General features: G+C 39.8%; 1 protein-coding gene across 3 annotated transcripts in view; it reads right to left on the minus strand.

The window, feature by feature from the left end:
- Window positions 1-26,420, minus strand: part of LOC147677801 (ATP-binding cassette sub-family C member 12-like) — a 954,180-nt gene that overhangs the window by 92,489 nt on the left and 835,271 nt on the right. For all 3 annotated transcript variants that reach the window (XM_086945451.1, XM_086945452.1, XM_086945453.1), the window contains exon 29: window positions 11,908-12,021. In XM_086945451.1, coding sequence (XP_086801577.1) covers window positions 11,908-12,021 — 114 coding nt within the window. The remainder of the gene's footprint in view (window positions 1-11,907; window positions 12,022-26,420) is intronic.

A 26,420-nucleotide genomic window follows, 5' to 3' on the forward strand; every position in this document is an offset into this window, starting at 1 on the left:
TTTACTGTAAAGGTTTTTTTCCCCTATAATTTATATGTTTGTTTTTTGCCCTCTGTTCAAGGATGAAGCTTCATACAGTACATCATTTATGGTGAACAAGTATGAAATCTGAGAACAGTATAAAAGAGAAAATGAAATGTTTTACTAAATTGTGATATACTATTACAGCATAAGCAATGTGTTCCATTATGTGTTTGGAATTTTGTAAATAAAATACTAACTTATATTCCTATTCTTTTTGTTTTACAACAGTGTTTGCAGTGATACACCTTTAGATGTGTCAATATTCTTGTAGTACCACCAAAATACTTATTTGACATACTCGTGGAGAGGGTATTTATGTATAAAGAGTGCTTGATATATTTTGACACCAGTTGCTTTTCTAGAAGGTGATGGTAAAAATCTACCATGCAAAAGATTACAGCTTCCTTGTGCTGTGGCAACTGATCATGACTGCCATCAGATACTATTTTATTTAGAAATATTATAGGAAGCAGCACATTTTAATTTAGGAAACAAAAAGAACAGGTTCTGAATTAAGAATAGGGTATTTCCATAACACTGTTTGTTGAAAAATGAATAGTTATACCATACATCAATTATGGTATACAATTGTTAACCTGAAAACAGTATTAAAGGGGGATACAATTCCATTACTAAAATGTGAAATACTATTACAGCATAGAAAATATCAACTGCTGTGCTTGAAATGTGAAAGGTAGAGTTTCATAAAGGGACTAAAACAGACAGGCACACACTAATAAACCCAGTCACATACTCGGCCACTCACCCACTCCGCCACTCACATATCCATTCACTCAGCAATATAGTCAAAATCAGATCAAGACACTTACAGATACATTTAAAACTATATACACTCACTTTCCCATACAGATACTGACACATCTACTCACTCACTAATATAGGTAGTAACATAGGCATTTACTCATCTAAACAGCTACTCATTCAAACAGTCTCATGCACCCACACGCTGACACATGCAGTCAGTCATTCATCTACTTAGTCAACCATATAATCACTACTATACCCAGTTACTTTGCCATATAAGCACTGGCATACCAATCACTATCCATACAGCTACAAACACATCCACTCACACACCCACATTGCCAAATATACACACTCGGTCCCCCATGTACCACTAATGCACTCTCTCACTCATGCATCCACACACACAACCTTTCACTTACCCATACAAATACTCACTCAAACAGTGATATACTAACTCAGAGACTCACTCACTCATACAACCACTCACACACCCTGTCACTAACTCATAAAACACACATTTATTAACTTATTCAACCACTCACACACAATGTTTACCCATACAGCTACACACATACACATTCATGTATCCATACAAACAGTCATGCACTCTCTTACTCACCCATACAGACATTCATAATCATTTACTCATGTATAAAACCACTTACATAGTCACTTACTATACACACACACACACTGATACACTTACACAGCCACTCACATGCCCACTCATTCACCCATACATGTATTCAGACACCAGCTACCTCAGCCATTCAAACTCTCATCTCCTCATTCACTCACCCATACTGCTACTCACATACCCACTCATTCACCCATAAAGTAGTCGTCTACCCACTCACTCATATAGTCACTCATATACCTTTTCACTCACACAGCCACTCACAGACCCATTCACTCATCCATTCATCCAATTATACATATCCTCTCTCACCCCTACAGTCACTTTCAAACCCAATTAGTCACCTATACGGCTACTGGCATAAGCACTCACACACTGATACAGCCAGTTACACACCCAGTCACTCACCCATACAATCGCTGATACACCCACTCACCCACCCATACATGCACTTACACATGCACTCACTCATCCATGCAGCCGCTCGCACACCCACTCAGTTGAAAGAATTGAAACATAGTTTTACCTCTTACTCGTATTTGACTCCATATTATGTTAGAATTTATATAGCTAAATACATTATATTTACGTATTGTGTGTAAGAGATAATGAGTTGACACAGATGTCCCACCAGTTAGGTAGACATCTGGGCCCCCATTTTAGTTAGATGTACGCCATGTTCTTATGCAATCGAAACTGTTACTTGCGTTTTCAAAACTGTATTTTGCTCACTTACGAGAAATTGTTCTTGGTAAGTTTTGTTTCATCAATGCCCATGTTAGCTCATTAGCGCATGCATTTCTTCTGAGATCGAGGCCTTCTCCCATTTACCTAGAGGGGAGGGGAGGGCAGACAACCTTGAAATGTAGATAGCTTGTATGAGGCTGCAGAATTGAGACTTATGTTCTGTACCCCCATTGTATTACGACACCTACCAGTATTTTTCCATGTTAGGCGGTTCTTTTGGAGGCTTCGCAACATGCATAATGTAACCTTATACTTGTAACAGTCAGTCCCCTCCTCAACCATCATAGGAGGCTGGTCTAATTGGACTCCACTGCAGTGAATAAACTAGATTGTTTGTATTCTCTACTGCGTCATCGACTCTTCATTCTTGGAAGGCTAGAGGAGGTTGAGATTGGCCTGGGTGCCCCTAATCGGCTCATTACCTTCACATTCACTCATACTCTACTCACTCACCCTCACAGTTAGTTATACACCTACTCAGTCACTCACACACCCACTCACTCACACATACTGCCACTCATACATGCACTCATTCACCCATAGTCACTCACAAAGGCACTCACTCACCCATACAACCACTCACTCATTTAGGTCCTGACACCCAATGAGTCATTCATATAGCAAGTCACATACTTTCTCAATCACCCATACAGGCAATAATGCACCCAGTAAATTACCCATACACTACTCATGCGCTCATTCACTTACCCATATACCACTCATACACTCACCCACTTGTCCATACAGACACTCACTCACTCAGAAACATTCTGCTCATGTAGCCTCTCACTTACGCAGATACTCACAGAGCCACTTACTACTCATATATCCACTCACTCACCTAGACAGCCACAGACACAACCGCTCGCTCACCTATACTCTACTAATGTATCCATTCACTTATAACTACAGCTACTCATATACCCAATTAGTCACCCATACAGGCACTCACATATCCCACTCACTCATATATACAACCACTCATACACACACTCATTCACCCATACAGCCACTCACACACCAACTCATTCACAGACACTCCCGCATTCACCCATACAGTCACATACATGGGCACTCACTCATCCATATAGGCACTGACACACACACTCATTTATACAGACAGTCATGTGCCTACACCACTCATGAACTCATTCACTCACCCATACACCACTCATATACTCACTCACTTGCCCATACAGACTCCGACATACTCGCTCACTCACTCAATCACTCTCTGCTCATGCAACCTCTCACACACTCACACAGATACTCATACAGGCAATCACTCACTTACATACCAAATATGCACAGACTTACACACCCACAGATCACTCATATATCCACTCAATCACTTACCCAGATAGCCACTGACACACCTACTCCATCATACTCTACTAATGTATCTATTCACTCATGCATACAGCTACTCACACACATACTCACATACCCATACAGCCACTCATACACCTATGAACTCACCCATGGAGCCACTCACACACTAGGTCAAACAGCCTTACAGTCACTCAAACACCCACTCATGCACCCATAAACACACTCACATACGTATTCACTCCCATACAGATACTCACACATGCACTCACAGACCCATAAAACCACTCACACATGTACTCACTCGCCCATACAGGTACTCACACACCCACTTACATACCAATACAGCTATTCACACACCTATTAACTCATCCTTCTTCAACCAGAATTGATGGTTCCAATAAGAACTGTTGTTTTGTTTAAAAGAAATTCTACATTTTTTGTATTTTCTAATAATTCTAGGGATATTTGGGTGTTTTAAAAAAAAGTTTTTTAGTTTCTTGGCAGAAAAGTTCAAAGCATAGTGGTGAGACTGCTGTGGAAAGGGTTCCGGTGAGGCAACTAAGGCCCTCTATGCCTCTAGGATTGTAAATACATGGGGGCACATGTTGTGCCCCCCACATGTGCCCCCCTCAATTTGCACCCCCAATTCATGGACGGTATGGCATGTATGCCACACCATGCAGGAAGGTGCAGGTGACGATCTGAGAGTGGCAGTCTGCCTGTTAGGCTCTTCTATAAGCCTGACAGACCGCAGCTGTGAGAGCACCAAACGCCCACCTGCCAGACCAGGAATTAAAGCCTGTTATGGCAGGTAATCGCACTGCAGGTTTGGCAGCCCTACAGCAGATAGTACACTGCACAGTCCGCTGTAGGACTGGCAAACTCAGAATAATGCCATTTATTAACATTGTATTCAAATATTTTTTTATATGGGGAATAGCTTTTAATCCAAAGTTTTCACTTTCTATAATATGTACCAAACATTTTTTACATCAAAATGACTGTTGGCACGCCAGTCTTTCCAACGCAAGACTTTACCACGCATTTGAACAGTAGGTGACAGTGCACCTCATTATTTTAAATAGGCAAATACATCAAATTACTGAAAATATGCCCTCAGTTCGGAATACATAAGGTGAGTGTTTAAGTATGGTTGGATTACTTGTGTGTTAGTACACTGAAATTTTTTTTCAAACCCTTATTATGATTTTTATAACAAATTATATAAAAAAAGTTAAAATTATGTATTGTTAGCACAGTATCAAAAAATATTTTTCAAAAAAGGCCAGGATGGGATGCAGAGGGTTTAACGGGGAGTAGGTGGGTAAGTGTAATTGCAGGAGTATTATTAACTTCCACAAGATTTCCTATACTGGTTATTTTCTGTGATTAGGTCCCTCACAAGTAAGATTTACATCTTTTGCCCATAGAAGAATGGGTTTAACCATTTCTCAGCATATTCTTGATGTTTTCTTGTAGTCAGGAAGCACCACTCATTTGAGTTGACAACTTTTCCAAATATATGACCTGTGTTTGAAGCTGCACTGCTTAGATAGCAATTGCATTTCTGCCGGATGATTTTCAAATTTTCCACTTCCATTTTCAGGGCTCTCTCATATTTGTACTTTCACCAAAAGTACAATAGTAAATTACAATTAAAACAAAATGAAAAACATACAATGTAATAGTATGCGTGGTGAATGTCTGCATGCTAGTTGTTTGCGTGGAAGGGGAATATTTGATGTGACTAAATTAAAAACCATAGTAATGGTATGGTATGCGTGGTATTATTTGCATTGTGTTAGTACAAAATTGAAATGAAGACATTAAATAAATATGAACAACATAACAAATACACACTGTGTTTTGTACCTTTATTATATTAAAATATGTAATTATTAGTAGTGTATATAAAAAAATGCACAACCAACTCGTATGTGAACCATTTTTCAGAAAATCTTGTATACTAAGAAAATAGCATTAACAATGCCTACTTTATACAAAATCCTTTTACCTAAGGTGTTGAGCACTAAAGGGGTTACATTTACTATTCCAACTCCAATTTTAGTCATTTTGAAGAAGGTGGGCGACACAAAAAGTGTTACATTCATTAAACAGAGTCTATTGTCAATAATAAGATTTTGTTCTGTTTCAAAAGAAATAAAAACATTACTTAGGAGTACACTATTACCAAATAAAATGATTCTATGTATTTAACAATAAACATTAACCTAGTAAATATTTTTTTTATTTTAAAAACACAATACATTATACATAACATTTATTTAAAATAACACACTTTAAAGAAATATATATATATTGATAGATAACATAATAAAGTTATAAAAAACTTCAACATTATATATAAAATAACTGTTTAATGTTCTAAATAATTAAAAAATATATACAGAAAAAAACTGAATAAAGATATAATGAATATTCCCAAATACCTATTTTATAACAAATACATACATATTTATTTTATTATTAATATAAATCAGTTCTTTATTTGTACATTTTAATACATCTATAATAGAAATATGAATATAAAGTGTTATAAATACATTTACTTTCATACTTATTGATTACAATTTCATTAAAAAACATATACATTGTTATTCATAAATGTATTACAGAATTCCCATTTAAAATATAAGTTTTTACTTTATAAACTACGTATTACTATATTCAAAAGGGTACTTGAAATAACTGTATTAAGGTTAAAAAAAATGTAAAACATGCTAGACTATTTAAATATAATTTTCATGTATATTTTAATAATACCATTCTATTAAAATATTATGTATATATCACTATGACATGTTTTTTGTATTAGTACAAACTCATATGGTAAAAATATAAATATATACATTGAATAAATATGAAAATAATGTAAATATTGCAAATGTTCAGGTACCTTTATTATATTAAAATATCTCATAAACAATAATATGGCACGATTGCAATGCCATAGGAAACGGCTTCGACCCCTGTCGGAGCCGTTCCTACAGCATCATATTTGGCTGTTCAGATTCCTTTCCGACCGACCCATTTTGATGGTTGGTCAGAAAATAATCCAAACTGGATTTCTGAATGACTTATGACAGGCTTGTAGAGCCCGTCTGCCATTTGGAAGGCCTCCAGTAATTCCTCGGGCTGCTCTTTCAGCCCATGGGATTATGATGGCAGATTTCCACAACCTTTCTGTGCTGGCCTTTCTGAAACAGAAAGGTTGTAGGAACCCCCATGGGTGCAATGCAGCCGCATGGCGGCCTAGGGTGCCCCCCTGCTGATCCCTGTACCCAGTGACAGGCCCCATGAGGTGCCTGCCATGGGGTGCAGGGATGAACTGCACCCCAGCTCTTTACATTGAGATCATGCTTTCCTTTCTGAATGCATGCTCCCTTTGCAAAGAATAGGAATTCGACCAAACAGTGTTCGGTCGCATCCTAATTGCCTGGCCTCGGACTGACGAAAGGAGGTTGTTCAGTCCCAGTTCCCAAACAAAGTCGGACGGACTCAGAACCGTCCGACATTGTAATCGCGGCCTATATATACAAATTGCATAACCAACTCCTATATAAACTATTTTTTTTAAATGGCTAATAACAAATAGCATTAACTATGCCTACTTCATACAAAATCATTTTAACAAAGGTGTTGGACACTAGAAGGGTTAGATTTACTATTCCCACTCCAATCTAAAACATTTTGAAGAAGGTGTTGGACACTAACGGGGTTACATTTACTATTCCCACTCCAATCTAAACAATTTTGGTAAAGGTATTGGACACTATATGGTTTAGCTTTATTATTCCAACTCCTGCATAACCCATTTTGCCATCACTGCAAAACGCTTCCCTGCCTCGTCCATTCGTCTTCTCTCTTTGTTGGGGGTTACAGATGTCGAGACAGGATTTTTGGATTGTCTCTGAGCCACCTGCATCACTTCTGATTCTGGTCGCAGATGCCCAATCAAACACGCAGGAGAAGACTCTGGTGCACAATATTTTTTTTCTATCCTGGGCACCGAAGTCCCCACTGAGACTGGCGTTTTCATGATCTTTAATCCTTCGTCCCAGATATGGTCAATGATGGGAATTTCGTATGGGAAACATTCTGTTTCCAGTACTAGCAGCGGAAGCTCAAATCTCTTTGAAGCTTTTTCCATAATGTCATGGAGCCCTCCAATGTCCTGTGGTGGAGAGTTTGCTGGTGAAGGTGATGGAGATGGAGTCGTAGGCAATTTATATTGATCCCATTCAACACCCAGAGGAGTATCTTGAAGAAGTTCTCCTTCTTCTGGCTGGTCTACTCCATCACTCTCTACGAAATCATCCCTTATTGTGATAATTGGGGGAGATCGCAATTTTTGCACTGTAGGCGTAGGTTGACCTACCGGAACTTGGGTAGGAGTGCCTAAAGTATTTGAGGCAGGAGCATTAGCTTCAGGAAAAAGACGATAATACTCATTGACCATGGGACGTAAGTCAATCACCAGAGAAATAGGCATTGAGATGGACTCTTCCCTCTCCTCAGGTCGTGGTTCCTCTTCCTCCTCATAGTCATATGATTGTTGGAACAACTCATATCTTTTAGATTCGGCCACTGGACGATCTTCAAAAAAGTAAACCTATTGAACCTCTTGGCACTCCTCTTCATCAGTCTCCTGGCTCTTAATCTGTAGCTGAGAAGGACTGTAAGCTACACCCGTTGATTCTTAATCCTCCGATTCCTGTAGATCCAGCAGATTTGATAGAGGAAGGGGAGACATTTTTGTCCACGCAGTATATTCAGTGGATTTCTTGACCGTCAACGAGTCCATCGATGGTTGAAAAGACCTTATAGAGATTAAAGTCTTCGACTTTGGTGATTTAAAAGTCGTCATCGACGGAGGACCCTGTTCACGATGCTCCCGTAAATGAAATTTGAATGGTCATCGATGAGGTCGCCGATGGAGCCGCCGTCGACGAGGTCGTCGACGAACCTTTCTTTGACGGCGCAGTCTTGGTCACTTCCGTCGACGTTGCTGTCGTCGTCGAGATTGTCGTCGTCAACTAAGTCGTCGTCGACGGTGTCGTTGACGTCTTCACAGAAGCAGGAGCCGGAGATGCCACAGATTTCGCCAGCAGAGCTGAAGACACTACCCTTGACTCTGATGGTTTCTTCAGGGGAGTATGAGGGAGAGAGGACGAAGATGTTTCTTTTCCTTTAGTTTTGTGCTTCTTAGGGTCCACTGTTTCCTCTGAAGCAGAAGACTTCCTCTTTTTTGAAGATTTGCTAGTGGATTCTTCCTCTGAGTCTGAATCTGAGGTGACCTTCTTTTTCGGAAGCCACAACAGCAAGCGTGCCTCTCTATCCCTCAAAGTTTTTGCTGAAAAGGTCCTGCAGTGTTTGCAGTCCTTGGCCACATGTTTGGGATGAAGACAATATAAAACAGTCTTTTTGGGGGTCCTCAGAATAGAGTCTGGCTCTCCCACAAGATCTGCAGGGCCTGAAAACCCTATTTTTAGAGCTTTCAGCCATTTTCAGATGCTTGATGTAACACAGTACCTAAAATTCAGAAGAAAACTTGCAGTTGGAAAGGTCAAAATTCACTCAGGAACAAAACTGAGCAAGGCTCAGAGAGACTCCTCACACAAAGGCGGTTGGAAATCTGAGGTAGGATGGCTATGCTGGGGAATGTGATGTCAGGGCTGGCAGCTGATTGGCTGAGTTTTAGACCAAATAATGATGAGGTCTGGTTAACAAATAATGTTATCCCCCATATGATTTTATATGCAGTTTTTTCTATAGTACTGCTGTGGTCATTCTGTTACCTTGAGACTCGCACCATTACGACGGGGAAGATACAAGCAAGTGAATCTATGAAAGATTCAATACTGGAGAATAGGAGCATCGATTTGGAGTGAACCTGAGGTGGATAGTGTTGTATCGCCCTGGGGTTGAAAGGTTAGCTACAAAGCTTTTGATCTTCAAAAAAAGTTTGTCGAACTGCTCTAGGTTTCGATTGGAAGCTTGAATGAGAACGATCCCATTATTAACTTTCTTTCATACATATTGATTACAATTTCATAAAAAAGATCATTTAAAATATTATTCATACATTTATTATAATGTTAACATTTAACATATGATTTTTTTATTCTATAAACAACTTACTGATAGAAAACTAAAATATTCCACACTTCTAAAGGAAAACCAAACCATACATGATAGACTGTTAGGGCCTCATTACGATGTCGGTGGGGCCACCACCGACAAGCTATCGGTGGCTATCCCACCAAAATATAGGCCATCGGTCCAACAGCCATATTACAATGCATGCGGTCAGACTGTAGAGGTCAGGGGAAAGACCACCACCTCGTACAGGATCTAAGGGGTTCATTATGATGGCAGAAGGACTGCCGGGCCGGCAGTGGCGGTCCTTCCACCAGCACACAGGAAATTCCCACCGCCAAATTATGGCGGTGGGAATCCCAATGTGCCCCTGGCAGACGGAAAGTCTGTCCGCCATGGTTCCGCAAGGCGATCCTTTTTCACCCGCCTCGTGGAACCCAGAACCAGGCCATCATTGCGGCCGTGGGGTTTACAGTATCCCTTTCCGCCTGTCTTTGTGCTGCGGTTATCCTGCCGCAAAAAGACAGGAGACTGAATTCTGGGACCTGTTGTGGGCCCCCTCTGTGTGTGTGGGGGGTGCACTGGGGTAACCCCCTGCATTTCCTTGTGCCAAGTGGCAGGCACCGCATGGTGCCTGCCACGTAGTGCAGGGAAATGCTGTGCATGCACTTTTAACATTGCGTACGGTACTGCAACCAGCAGCACCGTCCGCAATTTTTAAAGCCCAGGATGCACCCGCCAGTATGGTGGGTGCATCCTAACATGTGTGGTATGACCACCGCACGACAGGTGGGTGGTCCCAGTACCACTATGACGGTGGGCGGACTAATGGTGGCTCACAATCATAAAGAGCCCCTAAGATCCCATCATGGTAGTGCTTGAAATTGTTTTCCTACCATTGTGGCAGTGCCTGTGCAGGCGCCGCCATAGGGATTACGATGTTCCACAGCCGGAAAGGGACTTTGGGGTCCCAAGGAGTCCCCCTGTCACCCGTGGGTCACTGTAGAGTGGTCCGGGGGGCACTCGTAGTAACCCCCCATACATCCATGCACCAGATGCCAGGCACCCTTTTTCTGGTCCGCAGCACAAGCTGCAGTAGAAAAAAGCACTTTCCGACCACCACCACAGCGGTCAAATCATAATTGGCAGTCAAATCACTGCCTGCCTTTCGGGCATTCCCTCGACTGCCCTGATGGTAGACAGTGATCTGACTGTCCATCATCATAATGTTGCCCATAATTTATAAAAAAGAAAAATGTATCAATTATAATTGTTAAAATAATGAAATTGAAAAAAATGACATCAATAATTTCATTAATCAATATAAAGATAATATTAACATTTTAAAAATTAGCTATTTCCAAATATTTTTTTAATTAACTTTACAAAAATAAAAAGATTTATTAATACAAACAATATGCATTCACTTTTAATTTAATTTAGCAACTTTCCCCACAAATGTGTACTTTTTCTGAGTTTTTTTATTATTCACTTGTATTAACAAATAGAAACCATTATTTACTAAATTTTAAACAAAAATGTACATAATTTCCATATTTATAAAAAATGTACCACAATAATAAATATAAATGTTCACAATTTAGAAGTCTCCCCACCCTCTCTCCCAAAAAATCAACATCCTGCGCCTATAACATAATTACATAGTATTAATTATACGCATTATTAAAACTAAACAAATATAAAAATGTTACATTAAAAATACCATTAATTACAAAATACACCAACAAGGAAATTCCAAAACTAAAATAATACACACTACAATAAAATACATTTAAAATAACACATAAAACGGATAGTATATACAACAATATTAAAACAACACTTAAATTATATTCTTACTTTCGATATTCCTGTTAAAGATATTTTTGACATCTCAATATTCTTGGCACGATATATTTGTAACACAATATTTTTTATGTGATACTTTGTCCCAACTCTCTTGTTCTTCTACATAGTCATGGAACTCCTCAGTGACTTGGAATATCCTTATAATATACGGCATGGGATATCTAATTACATGTATTATGTGCAACTGTTTGGAGTTGGAAGATAAGAATGACATTTGTCGAATTCAAATGCTTATAGTATCGTTAAGTGGATTTTGTGACTTTTCACTTCAGTTACCCTAGACTGAAACAACCAAAATCTAAACAGTGCTCTATGGCAAATAGGATGTGAAATAGTACCATAATAGGAGGTATTAAGTTATCTTAACTGTACTGTAAAGACATATAATACCCCACTATACATATTCTTACCTTTGAATTCCGAAGTATAGCTCGTGCCATGCATAGAAGTTGACGCTGTCCAACAGAAAAGTTTTCTCCATTTTCTACAACTTCTGCTTGTAATTTTTCTGACAGCTGGGAAATCTAGAGCGACAACACAACATTTAAACAGATGTCCATACAAATAATGAGATCACAGTCTTTTGCCCTCGTTGTCATGCTGCCAATTAAATGCAACAAGAAATGCATCAGGCCACAACTCAAGACCTACCATTCTCTTTGGCTCCCTAAGCACTAAATCAATACGTTGCTAGCAGTCAATGAGAAGCACTATTGAGGATGGCCTTAGGAGGGCTTGAGGTTAGTACGGTACTAAGTGTTTTTTTTTGCCAAGGAGTTTTGTAGTGGTTATGATTTTGACTCATCTTAAACCTTGCAAACTTTTCCCAGCTATTATTGCCAACTAATTGAAGTTTTCTGTGCACTCCAAAATCAATTTCATAATTAGGCAGGGTAATCTTTGCTCTAAAGAGAGTCAAACTATAAACAGACTTTTTTGCTGAAAGTCTGGAAATGAAAAGTTTTCTTACCTTTTCAATGAACTGTGAAATTGTGTAGAAAAAGAACACAAAAGGCCCCATAACTAATAGGGACCACAAAACATTCTGTTCGCTACACCATTTCCAAATGTATCAACATCAGGGACCACAGTAATTTTAGGTACATGGAGAAGTTACTACGATTATTAGTTATACCACAAGTATTGCTGTGCCTAATCTGTAAAGAGAGTAACACTTCTTTATGGAAATTACATTTTCATGTTAAAGTGTGCCTAAAGTATACCCCCCTTTAAAAAGGCCTAAATGTTCCTTTTAAATAGTAGTAAGGTACCTCTAAAGTTGGCCTTACCAGCCCTTAGGCAGAGTGCATGGTATTTAAAAGTAGGATGTCTGTGTTTAATGTTATAGTGAAACAGGACCCAACCACGTTTTTCCACGTAACATGCCTGGCAGTGACATAGGAAACGCAGGGTTACTTTATTTGACTCAATAAAGCTAACTTCAGATTCCCACTAGCTAGCACAATAATTCAAATACTAATTTTTAAAATCCAACTTAATGCTAATGTTGAACTTTGACTTCAGAAAGTCACATTTTTTCTGCCAAAAAGCCCCTAGCAGTCTTTTCATAGTTAATCCTCAACTGTCACCTGGGAGCCTGCTAGTGAGGGTGTGAATAACTCCCTGGAATGGGAACAAAGGTGCCTTGGAGGGGAGGAATTATGCCCTATCCCTGAAAGTATTGGCTGGGGAAGTTCCCACCAACTGTACAAGGTTTAAAGGGGCATCTCTTGTCACAGGCAGATGTGACTCACACATAAGCCTGCTCCTTCCATAAATCAGGTAGTCAGAGTGGTACCAATCCCAGTGGGTGGGAAACCTACTTCAGAACTGGTTTGCAGGGAGAGTTTCTCATTTCCTTTGACACAACTCAGGGGCATGCCCAAAGCTCTGCCCATGGGAAGAAAGGTTCTGTCCAGGTGGATTTTGGCAGACACACTGTGGGATTGTTCAGGGCCAAGACCCCAGAAAATTAGTCAAAAGTGGGTGGGTTGCCCTGGGAACTTTTTCCCAACTAGGAGACTACTCCAACCACAAGCTAGGGCCAGGCATAAATGTGGCACCCCTGGGTATCCTCTTCAGAACACCTCCCTACCTGTGAAAGTCAGAAGAAGTACTGTACCTGCTGTTTAACCTTTGGAAAGAAACCCCAAGTGCTGGAATGCCTCCCACTTCTTCCCAGGGCAGAAGATTAGACTCTAAGGGTGAGGTGGCTAGCCTCCTATTAAGCTTCAGGAACACAAAAGCAGCAAGAAGCCCAAATCCATGCTGAACCCAGCTGAGCAGTCGCAACTAGATTTGCCCGGCACCCTGCTGGTGCTCTAGCCCTAACCCCCAAATGGTGCCCAAAAGGACCTGGACCCTTGGCTAGTGTTACAGTGGGCACTTTCCCCTCAAAAACCGCATGACTAGATACTTAAAAAAAAAATTCTGAACCTTTTTGAAAAAGAACCAGAGCCACCACTGGACCATCGATGAGATGCAGCCACCAACATCGAACTGCTGATAGGGCCCAACCTGCTCGTTTGCCCCGTTGAAAGGCCTCCAGAAAAGTTTCTAAGTTTGAACATAGAGGACTTTGTAGCATCCTCCCCAGCCTGGGTACTCGTGAATGAATATACCACACACGGAGCTTACCATTACACATGTTTATTCATGTGTGTGTGCCTGCAAATTCAATGTTCGAACCATGAACTCTATTCACTGCACCAGAACACTTACATCATAGTTCTATGGAGTCCATAAGGACCCAAAAGGGTCCCTTCATCGCTAACTCACAAGACACTTTGGGGTCTATTTGAATGGCAGGCGGATCGCTACTGCCCGTATGGTGGTGGCGAACAGCCCGCCATTATACACCGCCCGCCTCCCATTTCCCCCTGCCATATTAGTATGGCGGGGGGACCCCAGCGGATGGAAAGACCGTCTGCCGGTCACACAGGTGACCGGGCGGAAAAGGGGCCTGATATGGTGGCAGTGTTTGCAAGACACCGCCATCCATATTATAATCCAGGCAGGGAGCAGCATTTTCCGTGGCAGCGTTGCTGCCATGGAAAGGCATGTAGTGTCTGCAATTGAGAGCCTGTTGCGGGACTCCAGGGTGTTGGGGGGGTGGAGGGGTACATGGGGGGTACCTATGTTACCCCCCTGCATTTGCATTCACAAGGTGGCAGGCACCTTGCGGTGCCTGTCATGTTGTGCATGCAAATGCACAACATGCCTGTTTCAAATTGTGGCGGGTGCTGAATACAGCACTGCCCGCCGCAATGTTAAATATACAGGATGGGACAGCCATGGTGGCGGTCGCATCCTGATAGGCACAGCGGGACCGCCACACCTCTTGCAGTCTGTCCCGTTGACCGTTACGGTGGTGGGCGGACATTGTCTGCCCGCCATCATAATAGACCCCTAAGTCTGCCCCTTCATTAAATAAAAAAGATTGTTTTGCAAGATATATATTATATATATACATATATAAGTGTGCTCATAAAGCATTTGACAACGCCATTTGCTTGTTGCCAAAGAGGTGTGCTTCTCTGATGCTTCATAGTGAGATGATTAAGAAAGTCTCTTAATTCTTGACCATTGAATGTAGGTCATTGTTAGACTTCACAATTTAAGGTATACCCCATGTTGCAAAAATGCCACCTTACATCTAGATGACTCTTTTTTGAGTGGTAGACGAAAAATCTTCTAACAGTGGAAAAGTGGAGTATTTACCTATAACCACCATTGGGTGATTTCTATTATCAAGAGGACCGAAGAAACCAAAAGCAATTCTTTCCCATACATGTTTTGGCAAGTCAGACATATTCAAGGCATGTTAAGTGGTTTGGGATGCTAAGCAATTGCACAAATGACAGTCCTTCAACTCTGTGTAGGGAATCGAGAGGAACCCCTTTAAACACCAAGGGAAATAGGGTTATACAACCAAGAAAGGGAGGATTCCCCTGGAGACGAACTCAGTACAGATTGTAATACCAACCTTACAATGTCACAAATACATACAACAAAAAGCAAAGAAATACTTAAAAATACATTTATTATGAAAAAAAATGTAAAAACACAGTGTTAAGCTGATCTAGATCCCTACTTCTAAAATACAATTAAAAAATATTTTGACAAAGAGTACATACAATTGCGGCCTGCACAATTCAAAAGACAGAACGAGTACAACATTCAATAGTTGAATACAATTCATATATTCTGGCTCCGCTGTGGGGACACCGATGTTGTATTGCTATTACATTAGCATATTAAATTTGGTGTTGGAGACTTGAATTATACTAAAGAATGCGTCGACGCGTTTCGGTGGGTTCACTTATTTAAGACCACCTTTATCAAGACCATAAATTTGCTGTAACAAACAAGGGTTAGCTGTTGTTGCCCCAACCCAAGGGTTAATAAATGCTTTTCATGAAAAGGGGGTAAGTTATGATCACCACGTTCAAGGATGGATAGACTTTGCGTCTTATTGGTGTTGCCTATTTTCTGGCCTGTGAGTTTTCATGTGTAGTGTTATTACTCTACTCTACTATAAATGGTCCAGTAAGATTAAAAGAACAGCTCATTTATTAGTCGGTCTCTGGGCTTAAACAGTCATTAACGAGATCCTTTTGGCAAGTGGAAATGGAAGTCAGGCTGTACGTCAATATCGCATAGATCTTCCTTCCAAATTACTTTGTGGAGGCGCAAGGAACTGGAATTTGGTTTTAAGATCCACTGTCTCTATTTCTTCAATAGCCCGTATATGAGGAGTACCGAATAAGAGCCAAGTCAGTCCGCTGTCTGTGGGGTTCTGTATCGTCCTTCGACTCTCTCAACAAGATAAAGAAACCAAACTCTATCTCGGAGAGCTCCTTTAGTAGCAACAATTCCACAATGTACTTCATGGGCCACTTCGATTATTTGTAGTCACACACTCTCTGGTATGACAATTATTGAACCTCATAAGATAATACCTTCTTAAGTAACAGGCAGTTCATATTTCATATTTGTTGAACTTTTGATATTCATTGTCATGTGTGAGTGTCATGGGGACAATGAACACCATGTATCATGCTTGTCATGATGTGCATCCTTGCAGAGGCGCTGCGCGATCTTGGAGGATGCACTCTGCATAAACCCACATTTTGTAACAGATAAAAATATTTGAAGCATATCTGTGTGCTTTCCACATGTGCATTTGAATTGTGTATGTGCTCTCACCCCACACAGTTTGTGTACAGTTGGTGTGTTGACACCATTAGGTTATGGTCTGGGCCTGATGATTATACAATCAGGAAATGAGTCACCCAGAACACATTATGGCATGAGCCTGGTGATTATACAACCAGGAAATTAGTCACCCAAACTGTGCCTGATGATTATACAACCAGTAAATGAGTTGCACACTCAGAAGCCATCTTAATTGGAACTGGACTTTAAAGGCACTTCCCACCCACACCCAGCTGCTAGGCAATCATGAATCTGTGCGGCCTCAGTCGCTTCTTAAGTGCAGGTCCAGTTGCCGTTGGGCTTCATGATAACGGCATCTAGTGGATCCTGAGTAACAAGCCTGCAGAGGACATGGACGTATCATTCTGTGTCATACGTCTGCAGGGGATGTCATCATCCTGTGTCACGAGTCTGCAGTGGGCGTCACCATGTCATCCTGTGTCACAGACATGCAGTGGACAGCAGTGCATCTAAACCTGAACAGTAAGTCATGCCACCAGTCACACACCCCAAAGGGGCATTTTTAACACCTTACAATAGAATCTTGCCATAGCAGCTCTCTGAAAGGGTAACGTCAATACATATAGGACTACAACTGCTAGCGCTTATGACACTTGCTGTAATGTTTAAGGATAGCCGCCAGGGATAGTCGGAGAGTGAAGTAACCTGGACTGTTCATTATTGTGGGGCTTGTGTGAATGGTACCTTCCAGAACTTTGGATTGGAGAAGGGCCCCATTCCTTCCGGCGATTATTCAGTGACTAGACTGAAGGCAAATGCCTGTTGCCCTCCTGAGCCAAGATCCTAGGCTACCTCCTGATCTGGTTGTGTGAAAAGGTAATGCAGATACTGAAGTGAGTTTGGTGGAATGATGATCTGTAGGTAATTCTGTTTATGTTTTTATCATGGTGTGCAACACATCCTCAGCAAACACCTGGAATTAGGTCAATGGTAACGCCTACCCGGCAACCACAGATATGGGTATTCAGTGAGGCAACGGACCAGATCTTGTTTTTTTATTATTTCGTCCCATTCCCCCATTCCCTCCACTGTGAGACAGTCTGGCAGAAATGCAGTCCGCTTTGCAGTGAGGGCATGGCAGGACAAACACGAACATCGCTTCCTTTGGGTTCAGGTTATCTCAGGTTAGTGCATCTGCCAGTGAGAGGATGAAGGTTTCCAAGTTCCAAGATTGACATGCAATATGTCATTTAGCATCAACATCTTGCTATCTTTGTTCGTTGCAGCAATGATTTGTTCCAATGAAATATCAGCAGGTGTACTGAAGTTTACAATGAATTTAATGTAGGCTTCGACCACTTTGAAAGGGTTGCCAGAGCATTGTATCGGCACTCTAGAAAAGTAGGCAACAGGGTTTTGATCTTTCCTTGGCCAGTGCACTATAGTGGAGTAAAATTCCTGTGATCACAAACTCCAACATTCAATTCTAGGAGTCCTCTTGGCTTTTGGGTTACCAAGGATGGTAATCAATACTTGATGATCTATTACAAGAGTGAAAGGTATACAAAAAATGTTCACAAACCCACACCACTGCTAAGTTATCTCTCTCTGGTTGTGAATAGGCGTGTTCAGTTTGTGACAAACTTCTGCTGGCATATGCCACAATATACCTTTGAGTATTTGGGTGTCCACTGTGTTGGGCAAGAATTGCCCCCAACCCAACCAGGCTTTCATCAACAACAACCTCTGTTTTTTTACAACTTTGTTCATACTTGTGTGCAGTAAAATGAAGCATTTCTTTTCGTTAAGTCTCCTAAGGGACCACTTATAGTCACACACACACACACACACACATATATATATATATTCAATGAAAAAACCATAGGTTATAGACCATATATAGTTAGGAATTCGCATTTACAAAACCTTATTTTACTCGCACAAAACCATTGAAATTCCATATATAGTTAGTTGCACTAACTATATATCGCGCACCCGCAATCCACTGCTGATGATGTCACATATTACATCATTCATGACATGGTCAGTGACATCACTGATGACATCACTGATGACATCTCAAATGACATCACTGATGACATCACTGATGACAACATCCAGTGACTGTATGTTTCTGTAAAGTTAAAATATGTCTTACATATTGAAGAATGAGTGGATGTATAAGTGTCTGGATGAAGGATTTAGTAGGTGCATGACTGACTGTATGAGTGAGTGATTAAATGTGTCTCACTGAGTGCATGGGTTAGTGACTAAACTGTCTTAATTTGTGCATCATTATGTCTGTTGTTCTGTAAACTGTTGCATGTGTTGATAAGTAGCTATATGAGTAACTATATGGGTTATTGATTGGTTGCCCAAGTATTTGTATGGGAGACTGAGTGTGTGTGTGGGTGGCTGGGAGGTGTATGACTCTGTGCATAGATGTGTGAGCAGTTGATTCACTAGATGTATGGTTTCAAAAGTGCATGTGGAAACAGCTGTATGGGCGGTTGACTGTGTGCATGAGTGTATTGGTGAGTGAATGGATATCTCAGTGCTACATGTCAAAGTAAGTACATATGTAAAACACAGTACATGTGAGAGTTGACATATATAAATAACTGTGCATAAGAGCCAGTGAATGTGTGAGTGGCTGTATGGATCATTGTGAACTTGTATCAGGGATTGTATAAGAGAGTAAATATGTGTTAGTATATGTTTGAATAAGTAAAGTTTGTATAACTGTATAGTTGAGGAAATGGAGGTGTGATTGATTCTTTGCATGACTGACTAGGTGTGTGAGTAACTCCATGGATGAGTGACAGTCTGTGAGTGTCTGTTTACACTGATTGTATCTAAGGTTATATTAGAGTCTGAAGAGGTTCATCGTATTATCACATGAATGATATCATCAGTGATGTGATCAGTAATGTCAAATGAGATGTCATCAGTGATGTCATCAGTGATGTCATTTGAGATGTCATCAGTGATGTCATTTGAGATGTCATCAGTGATGTCATCAGTGATGTCATTTGAGATGTCATCAGTGATGTCATCAGTGATGTCACTGACCATGTCATGAATGATGTAATATGTGACATCATCAGCAGTGGATTGCGGGTGCGCGATATATAGTTAGTGCAACTAACTATATATGGAATTTCAATGGTTTTGTGCGAGTAAAATAAGGTTTTGTAAATGCGAATTCCTAACTATATATGGTCTATAACCTATGGTTTTTTCATTGAATTTCAATGGTTTTTTAAATGCAAATTTCTAACTATATATGGTCTATAACCTATGGTTTTTTCAGTGAATTTCATTGGTTTTTTAAAAGCTAACATCTGTAGCTGTAAAATGTATTATTCTTTAAATCCCAAAATATATATAGATATTTATTGATAATTTTTTTTAAATATTTTTTTCTTCGCTTCTAGTTCGCGAACCGGGAAGCTTTCCGTTAGCTCATCTTGATGCCGCGATCTAGTCCGCGAACCGGTCAACGTTACGTTAGCGGAACAGTGACGCGTCGCGGAAGCGCGACATATCACGTTATCGCGTAATGCGTCTAATGACGCGTCGCGTTAGCGCTCCCGGAAGTGCTCCGGACCGCGAACCGGAAGCGATCTGGGACGCGGCGCGCGCCGCGTAACGTAAGCGGAACAGGTCATGTGACTTGTTTATCAAACTTCTCATTGGTTCATTTCACTTTTGGTTTCCAAATGATGTATGACTAGGTCATGTGACCTAAAAATAACACTTTTCATTGGCTCAGAACTTTTGTTTTCCCCAAATCATGTAAACCCCTCCTTATTTCCTCACTCTGACTTTCATCTTGGTGAGAGAAAGACCATTTATCTGAAGATCCACAATGGCTTCCATTCTTGCTGCAGCTGGTGCACCCCCACCACCACCTCCACCTCCTCATAAGAAGAGAGGACCACCTAGTCAAATTCTGACTAACAGAGAGGAGGAAGATGAGGAAGAAGAAGAAGAGGAGAGAGAGGAACAACAATTTCTTGATGAGTTGCCCCGGGTTTCTAAACGAAAATCCAGTTTTATCTGGCAGTTTTTCACCATCCCTCCTGGAACAAAGAAAGTGAATGCAAAATATGCCACCTGCCTCATCTGTGACTACAGATTGTCGAGAGGCACAGACAAGAAGTACAGTATGGGGAACTATACAATGCACCGTCACATGAGCAGGTGGCATCCCAATAACTACAGCCGGGCTGAATTAAGGGATCTTGTAGACAATCCGACGGCAACTCCTGTGGCAAGATCTACATCCACATTGTCTTTGACGGGAAGAGAGGCACAAGAGACTGTGCCCAACATCCAACCTAACTTCCAGCACATAAAGTTATCTTGTGTTTACTGTGGTGAAATGCTATCATATGGCAACATGAGTGTCAACCTCATGAACATTGCATATGAAAATCATAAATGCCCTAATGCACCCAAAAAGTAATTTTCTTTTTTTTGCTCCAGTTGAGCCGTTTTGAAAGCCTGTTTTTTGTTGTCTCCCCTCCATAAAAAAAACAAAAAAAACATAAAACAGTTCTAAAAATACAAAAAAATCAAAAAATGTTCAAAAAATAAAAAAAAAATATAAAACAACAAAAACAAAAAAAAACAGTTCTTTTCAGAACTACCTCCCCTTTCAAACAAAATTGCTAGAATGTTTATCACTCTGGCAAGCTCTATTTCTTTTGGTTCGCTTCAAGTTCGCTGACCGGTTCGCGAACTTTAAGCGAACTAAAAAAATATTTTTTTAAAAAAAAGAAGAGTTAGTATAAGGGAAGTAATCAGAGAATAATGTAAAAAGAAAGACAGCTAGAGAGAGTAAATGAGAGATAGTGTCAGTGACATCATCAGCAGTGCATTGCGGGTAAAAAGAGTGGAAAACATTTACCTTATAATTCTTGTTACCTTTTTTAAATATTTTTTCATACTTTCAATCTGTAAAACAAAGAACAAACATTTCAAAAAATATTAAAACATGTATTTAAAAATTAGAAAAGACAAGGGAAAAGGTTCAAAAACAAACAGTTTTTCAACAACTTTGACATTTACAGAAGTCTCTGCTTCTCTACGTCACCTACACAATCCTAAACATATATATTCAAAAGAAACTGTATCTTGATGTTGCTGAACTGAGGCCTATTTTGGAACATGATGTTTTTCTTGCACTGCTAATGTCTCACAATAGTGATGCAATAGCAGCGCAAAAAAGATGTAAAGCCATAATAAAATTGTGTCTAACATTGTAAATGATTGTTTTAGGATGCAAATAAGATGTGTGCTTTCAAGAGCTTTCTTTGAGGTGAGGCCTCTTTTTTTTATAAAAAAAAAAACACTACCCAGAAGTACAGCACTCTAAGCATTAAAATTGATATTTACAGAACTCAGCTTACCCATATGTACCACACATTTCTAAATGTATATCATAAGGACAAAAAGCATAACATTAATTATACATGTTAAATGGTTTATTTTTGCTGTTCTCAGAATGTATCAAATTTCACTTAAATCAGTGACTTGAAGGTATTCATCATGTAACAGCAGGGAAAAAAAAACACAATCAAAATGACTGTGTTTAAAAAACCCATACAACCTAAGAAATCTGTTTTCAAAACTTCTTAAAATTAACTTACTTTCAATGACGTCAAACGATCTCCTATAAACAGCATCCACTCTGTTGTGCTTTAAATATTTTCAGCCCGCCACTTTCTGAAAGAAAACCTCCATCGATACGTGAAATATGTTACATAGAAAAAAAACTTCTCTCATTATATCACATGTTTCCACTAGGCCAAATCATGTTGCCGCGATTCGCAAATCTTGTAATTCTTCCAATCAAATCCCGACATTTTCTATTTTCGCAACTTTCAAAAATAAAATATTTGAGATTATTTTCACAATCCTGGACTACTAATATCTTACTCTTCTTTGTCACTCATGTTCTCCTTTTCCTATGACACTGATACTGCTTACTATGAAGCAGACTTACTTCCATCAGGTTTATATAGTTGGATTTTTAATCGAGACAGCATTGCAGACTTACATTCCCTCTACTTAAAATTTTGGTTTTAAAAACACCAGGTAAGAATTTTTAAGGTCAAACGGCAATTTTTTTTTGAAAGTTACAACAGAATCATTACAGAATGACCAGCCGTTTCCAGACTTTAAGTAAGCTGTATAATGTCCTGATGTTGTTGATGGACCATCGTGATAGATAATTGCTACAGTAACAAAAGTCCTCCCTGATATTGACAGCTGAGAAGCCACAAAATGTTTTATTAAAGTTGACAATTTTGATCCATCAGGCCTACATCGTTGCATCATTAAAATGACATACTGGCCATATCTACGTATAAATAATGTTGACATCATATCACATTTACATTGGCTACACTCCATGTTGTGATCCGCTGCATTTACTAGCTTATTAAAGGACACTGATTTACTGTCTGGCAAAGTTAAATATATAAATCTTTCTGAGTCTACACTAGTAGTACTTGATACCATACAGTTCTCGCAGTCATGCTGCCATTGATAAGAAAGCCCAAACAGGCGATCTACATCTACACCCTCATCTTGCAATATATCAAGCATATACATTAAAAACTCCTGACAATCTTGCTGATTATTTTCAGAGAAGTCTGTTTGACCTGAACATTCATCTAACAGATAACGAACTTCAGACACACTTTCTACTTTTGTACGATCAGTGCTACATTTCTCTAACACAGAATTCAACAAGCAGCATAAACTTTGTTCTGAATTGAACACAATCTGTTCTTTTAAACTCTCTAGTGAAAAGAGAACATTAACAACGACATTTGCATAGCAGTTGACACCAGAACTGTTTTCAAATTGAAAACCAACAATCTCTTCAACAGTATCCACTTTCTTTCTGCTAACAACTTTCGGTTCATTCACTTTTAGTCTTTTTGCAACAACCTCCCTACTATTACTGCTATTTCTACGTTTCCGGCCTACCACACGTTTCTCAAACAAAGGATATTGAGGCAAATGTGGCGCATACTCTCTTCTTAACCTATTGTATTCCTTAACACAATCTAGATCCGCACAAATGTTTGTGACATCACAGTCAATCAAGTACAATCCCGATAAAGTTCTAACTCGTGACAATGCCACATATGCCATACCCTCCTTGAACACTGAACTGCCAATATTCACCAATGCACAGTCTACACTTAAACCTTGCGATTTATGGATTGTCACCGCATATGCTAAGCAAACAGGAAACTGTTTACGGCGAACATATAAGTCTTTAACAAGCAAAAACCTAGCAGAACAACGACCAATTTGCTGTACTTCCTCAATGCCATCAAATTTAATTCTTAAAAATTCTATTCCATCTCTATTTCTGTATTTCTCAAAATCAACAACATTACCCATTGATCCATTTACCAGACCTCTTTCTACATGTAAATTCCGTCTCAAAATGATTCGGCAATTTAAACACACATTCAGAGTCTTTTCAAAACCCGCTGTCTTAGATATAGTCTTCTCTAATGAATCCAATTTTGATTTCAAATTATCTGACAAAATAATTGTTGATCCCATATGCTCTAATTTGTCGATAGCTTCCAGTTTCACAATGTCTTGCTTTTCTAAATTCAACATTTTGTTGTTGAAGATGGCACATTCTGCAAGAGTTGGCATGAGACATATCCCGGATTTCTTCTCAGTAATTTTCTGAAAAATATTCTCAGGCACAATCTCTTGTTTGGGATACAAATTTGACAGTAACCGTGCATTTAAAGCTTCTTTCCCATGCTCGGTCACTTTTCCAATTCTAATATCTTGTAGAATATTCTTGTAATCTTCATCCTTTGCCTGACGCATATTTTGATGCAGTTCTGCATAATTGAAGTTTAACCATATATTGACGTTGCCAATGCTCCCTAGGCACTTCCTGGTATCTTCATGCGTGAGTATTTTGAACACAGGTTGACCTTTTACTGGTGTCAGCTGTAGAAGATCTCCGAAAACAATAATGTGTTTCCCACCAAATAAGACATCATATTCAGTTTTAAGTACTTCTTGCATTCTCAAATGCACAAAGGCAAGCATGACATTGGAAACCATGCTTACTTCGTCAATGATAAGTAGTTTCATTTTCCTCAAGACTCTTGAAACTTCACAGCAAGCATCTCCAGATAACTTGTTGTATTGTAATTTGTTGTCATGCTCCACCGGCAGCATCAATAGACGATGCAAAGTAATACCTTTAATATTATGTGCTGCCAGTCCAGTAGGAGCGGTCACAACACAAGACAGCGATGACTCAGTCCTTTCCTGCAAATAACAAGAGATTGCTTTAATGAGGAAACTTTTTCCAGTTCCCGCTTCTCCACTCACGTACAGTCGGACAGGCTTCAACGACGTACACGAGCACTCTTTCTTCTCATGACTTAATCCGTGCTCAATTTCCTTGGTAACTTCATCATATATTTTCCTCTGCTCAACGTTGAGTTGTTTTTCCAAGTCTTGTAAGTTAACTGAATCCTCCTGAGCATGTGCCATGGCTCTTTCTACTTCATTCATAGCAGTGGCAGCTTCATTTTCGATAATAGGTCCTCCAAGTGGATCTTGACTCAATGAAACAGAACTCTGACTGTCCTGAGAACTGTCTCTGGCAATCTCGGCTGCAATCGTTGCTTCCTGCTCAATTTCCAAAGTTAGCATTTCTTGATATTTAGAAAAAGCAGGACATTCTATGGACTCCTTGGCTGCATTGAAAGAGTCTTCGTAACAGAGGAAATCTCCAAGCAGTTCCTCTTCTGCACGCCAAGGCTTGAAAAGTTGCAAAAGTGCTAAATAGAAAAACTCCTTTTTTTTGGGAGATTCGCCACTTAATTTTCGATGGTTTACTAATTGGCATTTTCTTTGCTTGACCAGGCATCCTTCACTTCCAATTACAGCATACACTCCTTTCTCAATATCTTCTTTGATGTTCCTCTTGAATATATAATTTTGGAGAACCTCATATAGACAAACATTCTCAAGGTGACTGCTTCGATTTGGATAATATGTATCCAACATGTTGGTCTTCAAAATGTCGGTACTGTTTGGTTCCTTTTCTGCCAAATACTCAATTTCCCGAACAGGTTTTAGAACTCGATTTCGCGTTGCAGCAAGACCAAGACTCGCCCAAACGAGACTCCTGGATTTGGCATAGAGACTTGCTGAAGACAATCGATCAGAACATTCGTAAGCTCCGATTTCTCGATGCGACAACATCTTCAGACTGAAACTGTACAACTTCTTGCTGAGGCTCTTTTCATGGGAAATGTCCTCCCACATATCCTTCAGTTCGGTCTTTTCTTTTTTGGTGATGTAAGATGTCACATACCGAGCCACAGCCATACAGTTGTCAGCCACAAACTGTATATCCATGTTGGCATTCCACATGGACAAAATCACTGGGTTGTAGTCATTGATGTACTTGGACTCTTCATTCCTTTTCAAATTGTATGTATTCTTGGGTGATTTCCTCGTCACATTATGTCGCAGCGAAGACATCAAACTGTTCACTCTTCCTTTAGAAATCACCGGTCGTGGAAAGTTGAAACGACATTTGGTGTAGAACTTGTCCTTGTTTCTGAATTTACGACGACAGTACTTTCCACAACGATGGCTTTGGAAACGTAGAACTTGTTCTCTTAGACTTTTCTTCTCCGTTGCGTTTGGAACAGCACACGTAGAATAC

Source organism: Lissotriton vulgaris, chromosome 12 (assembly GCF_964263255.1).
Source record: "Lissotriton vulgaris chromosome 12, aLisVul1.2, whole genome shotgun sequence".
Lineage (NCBI taxonomy): Eukaryota > Metazoa > Chordata > Amphibia > Caudata > Salamandridae > Lissotriton > Lissotriton vulgaris.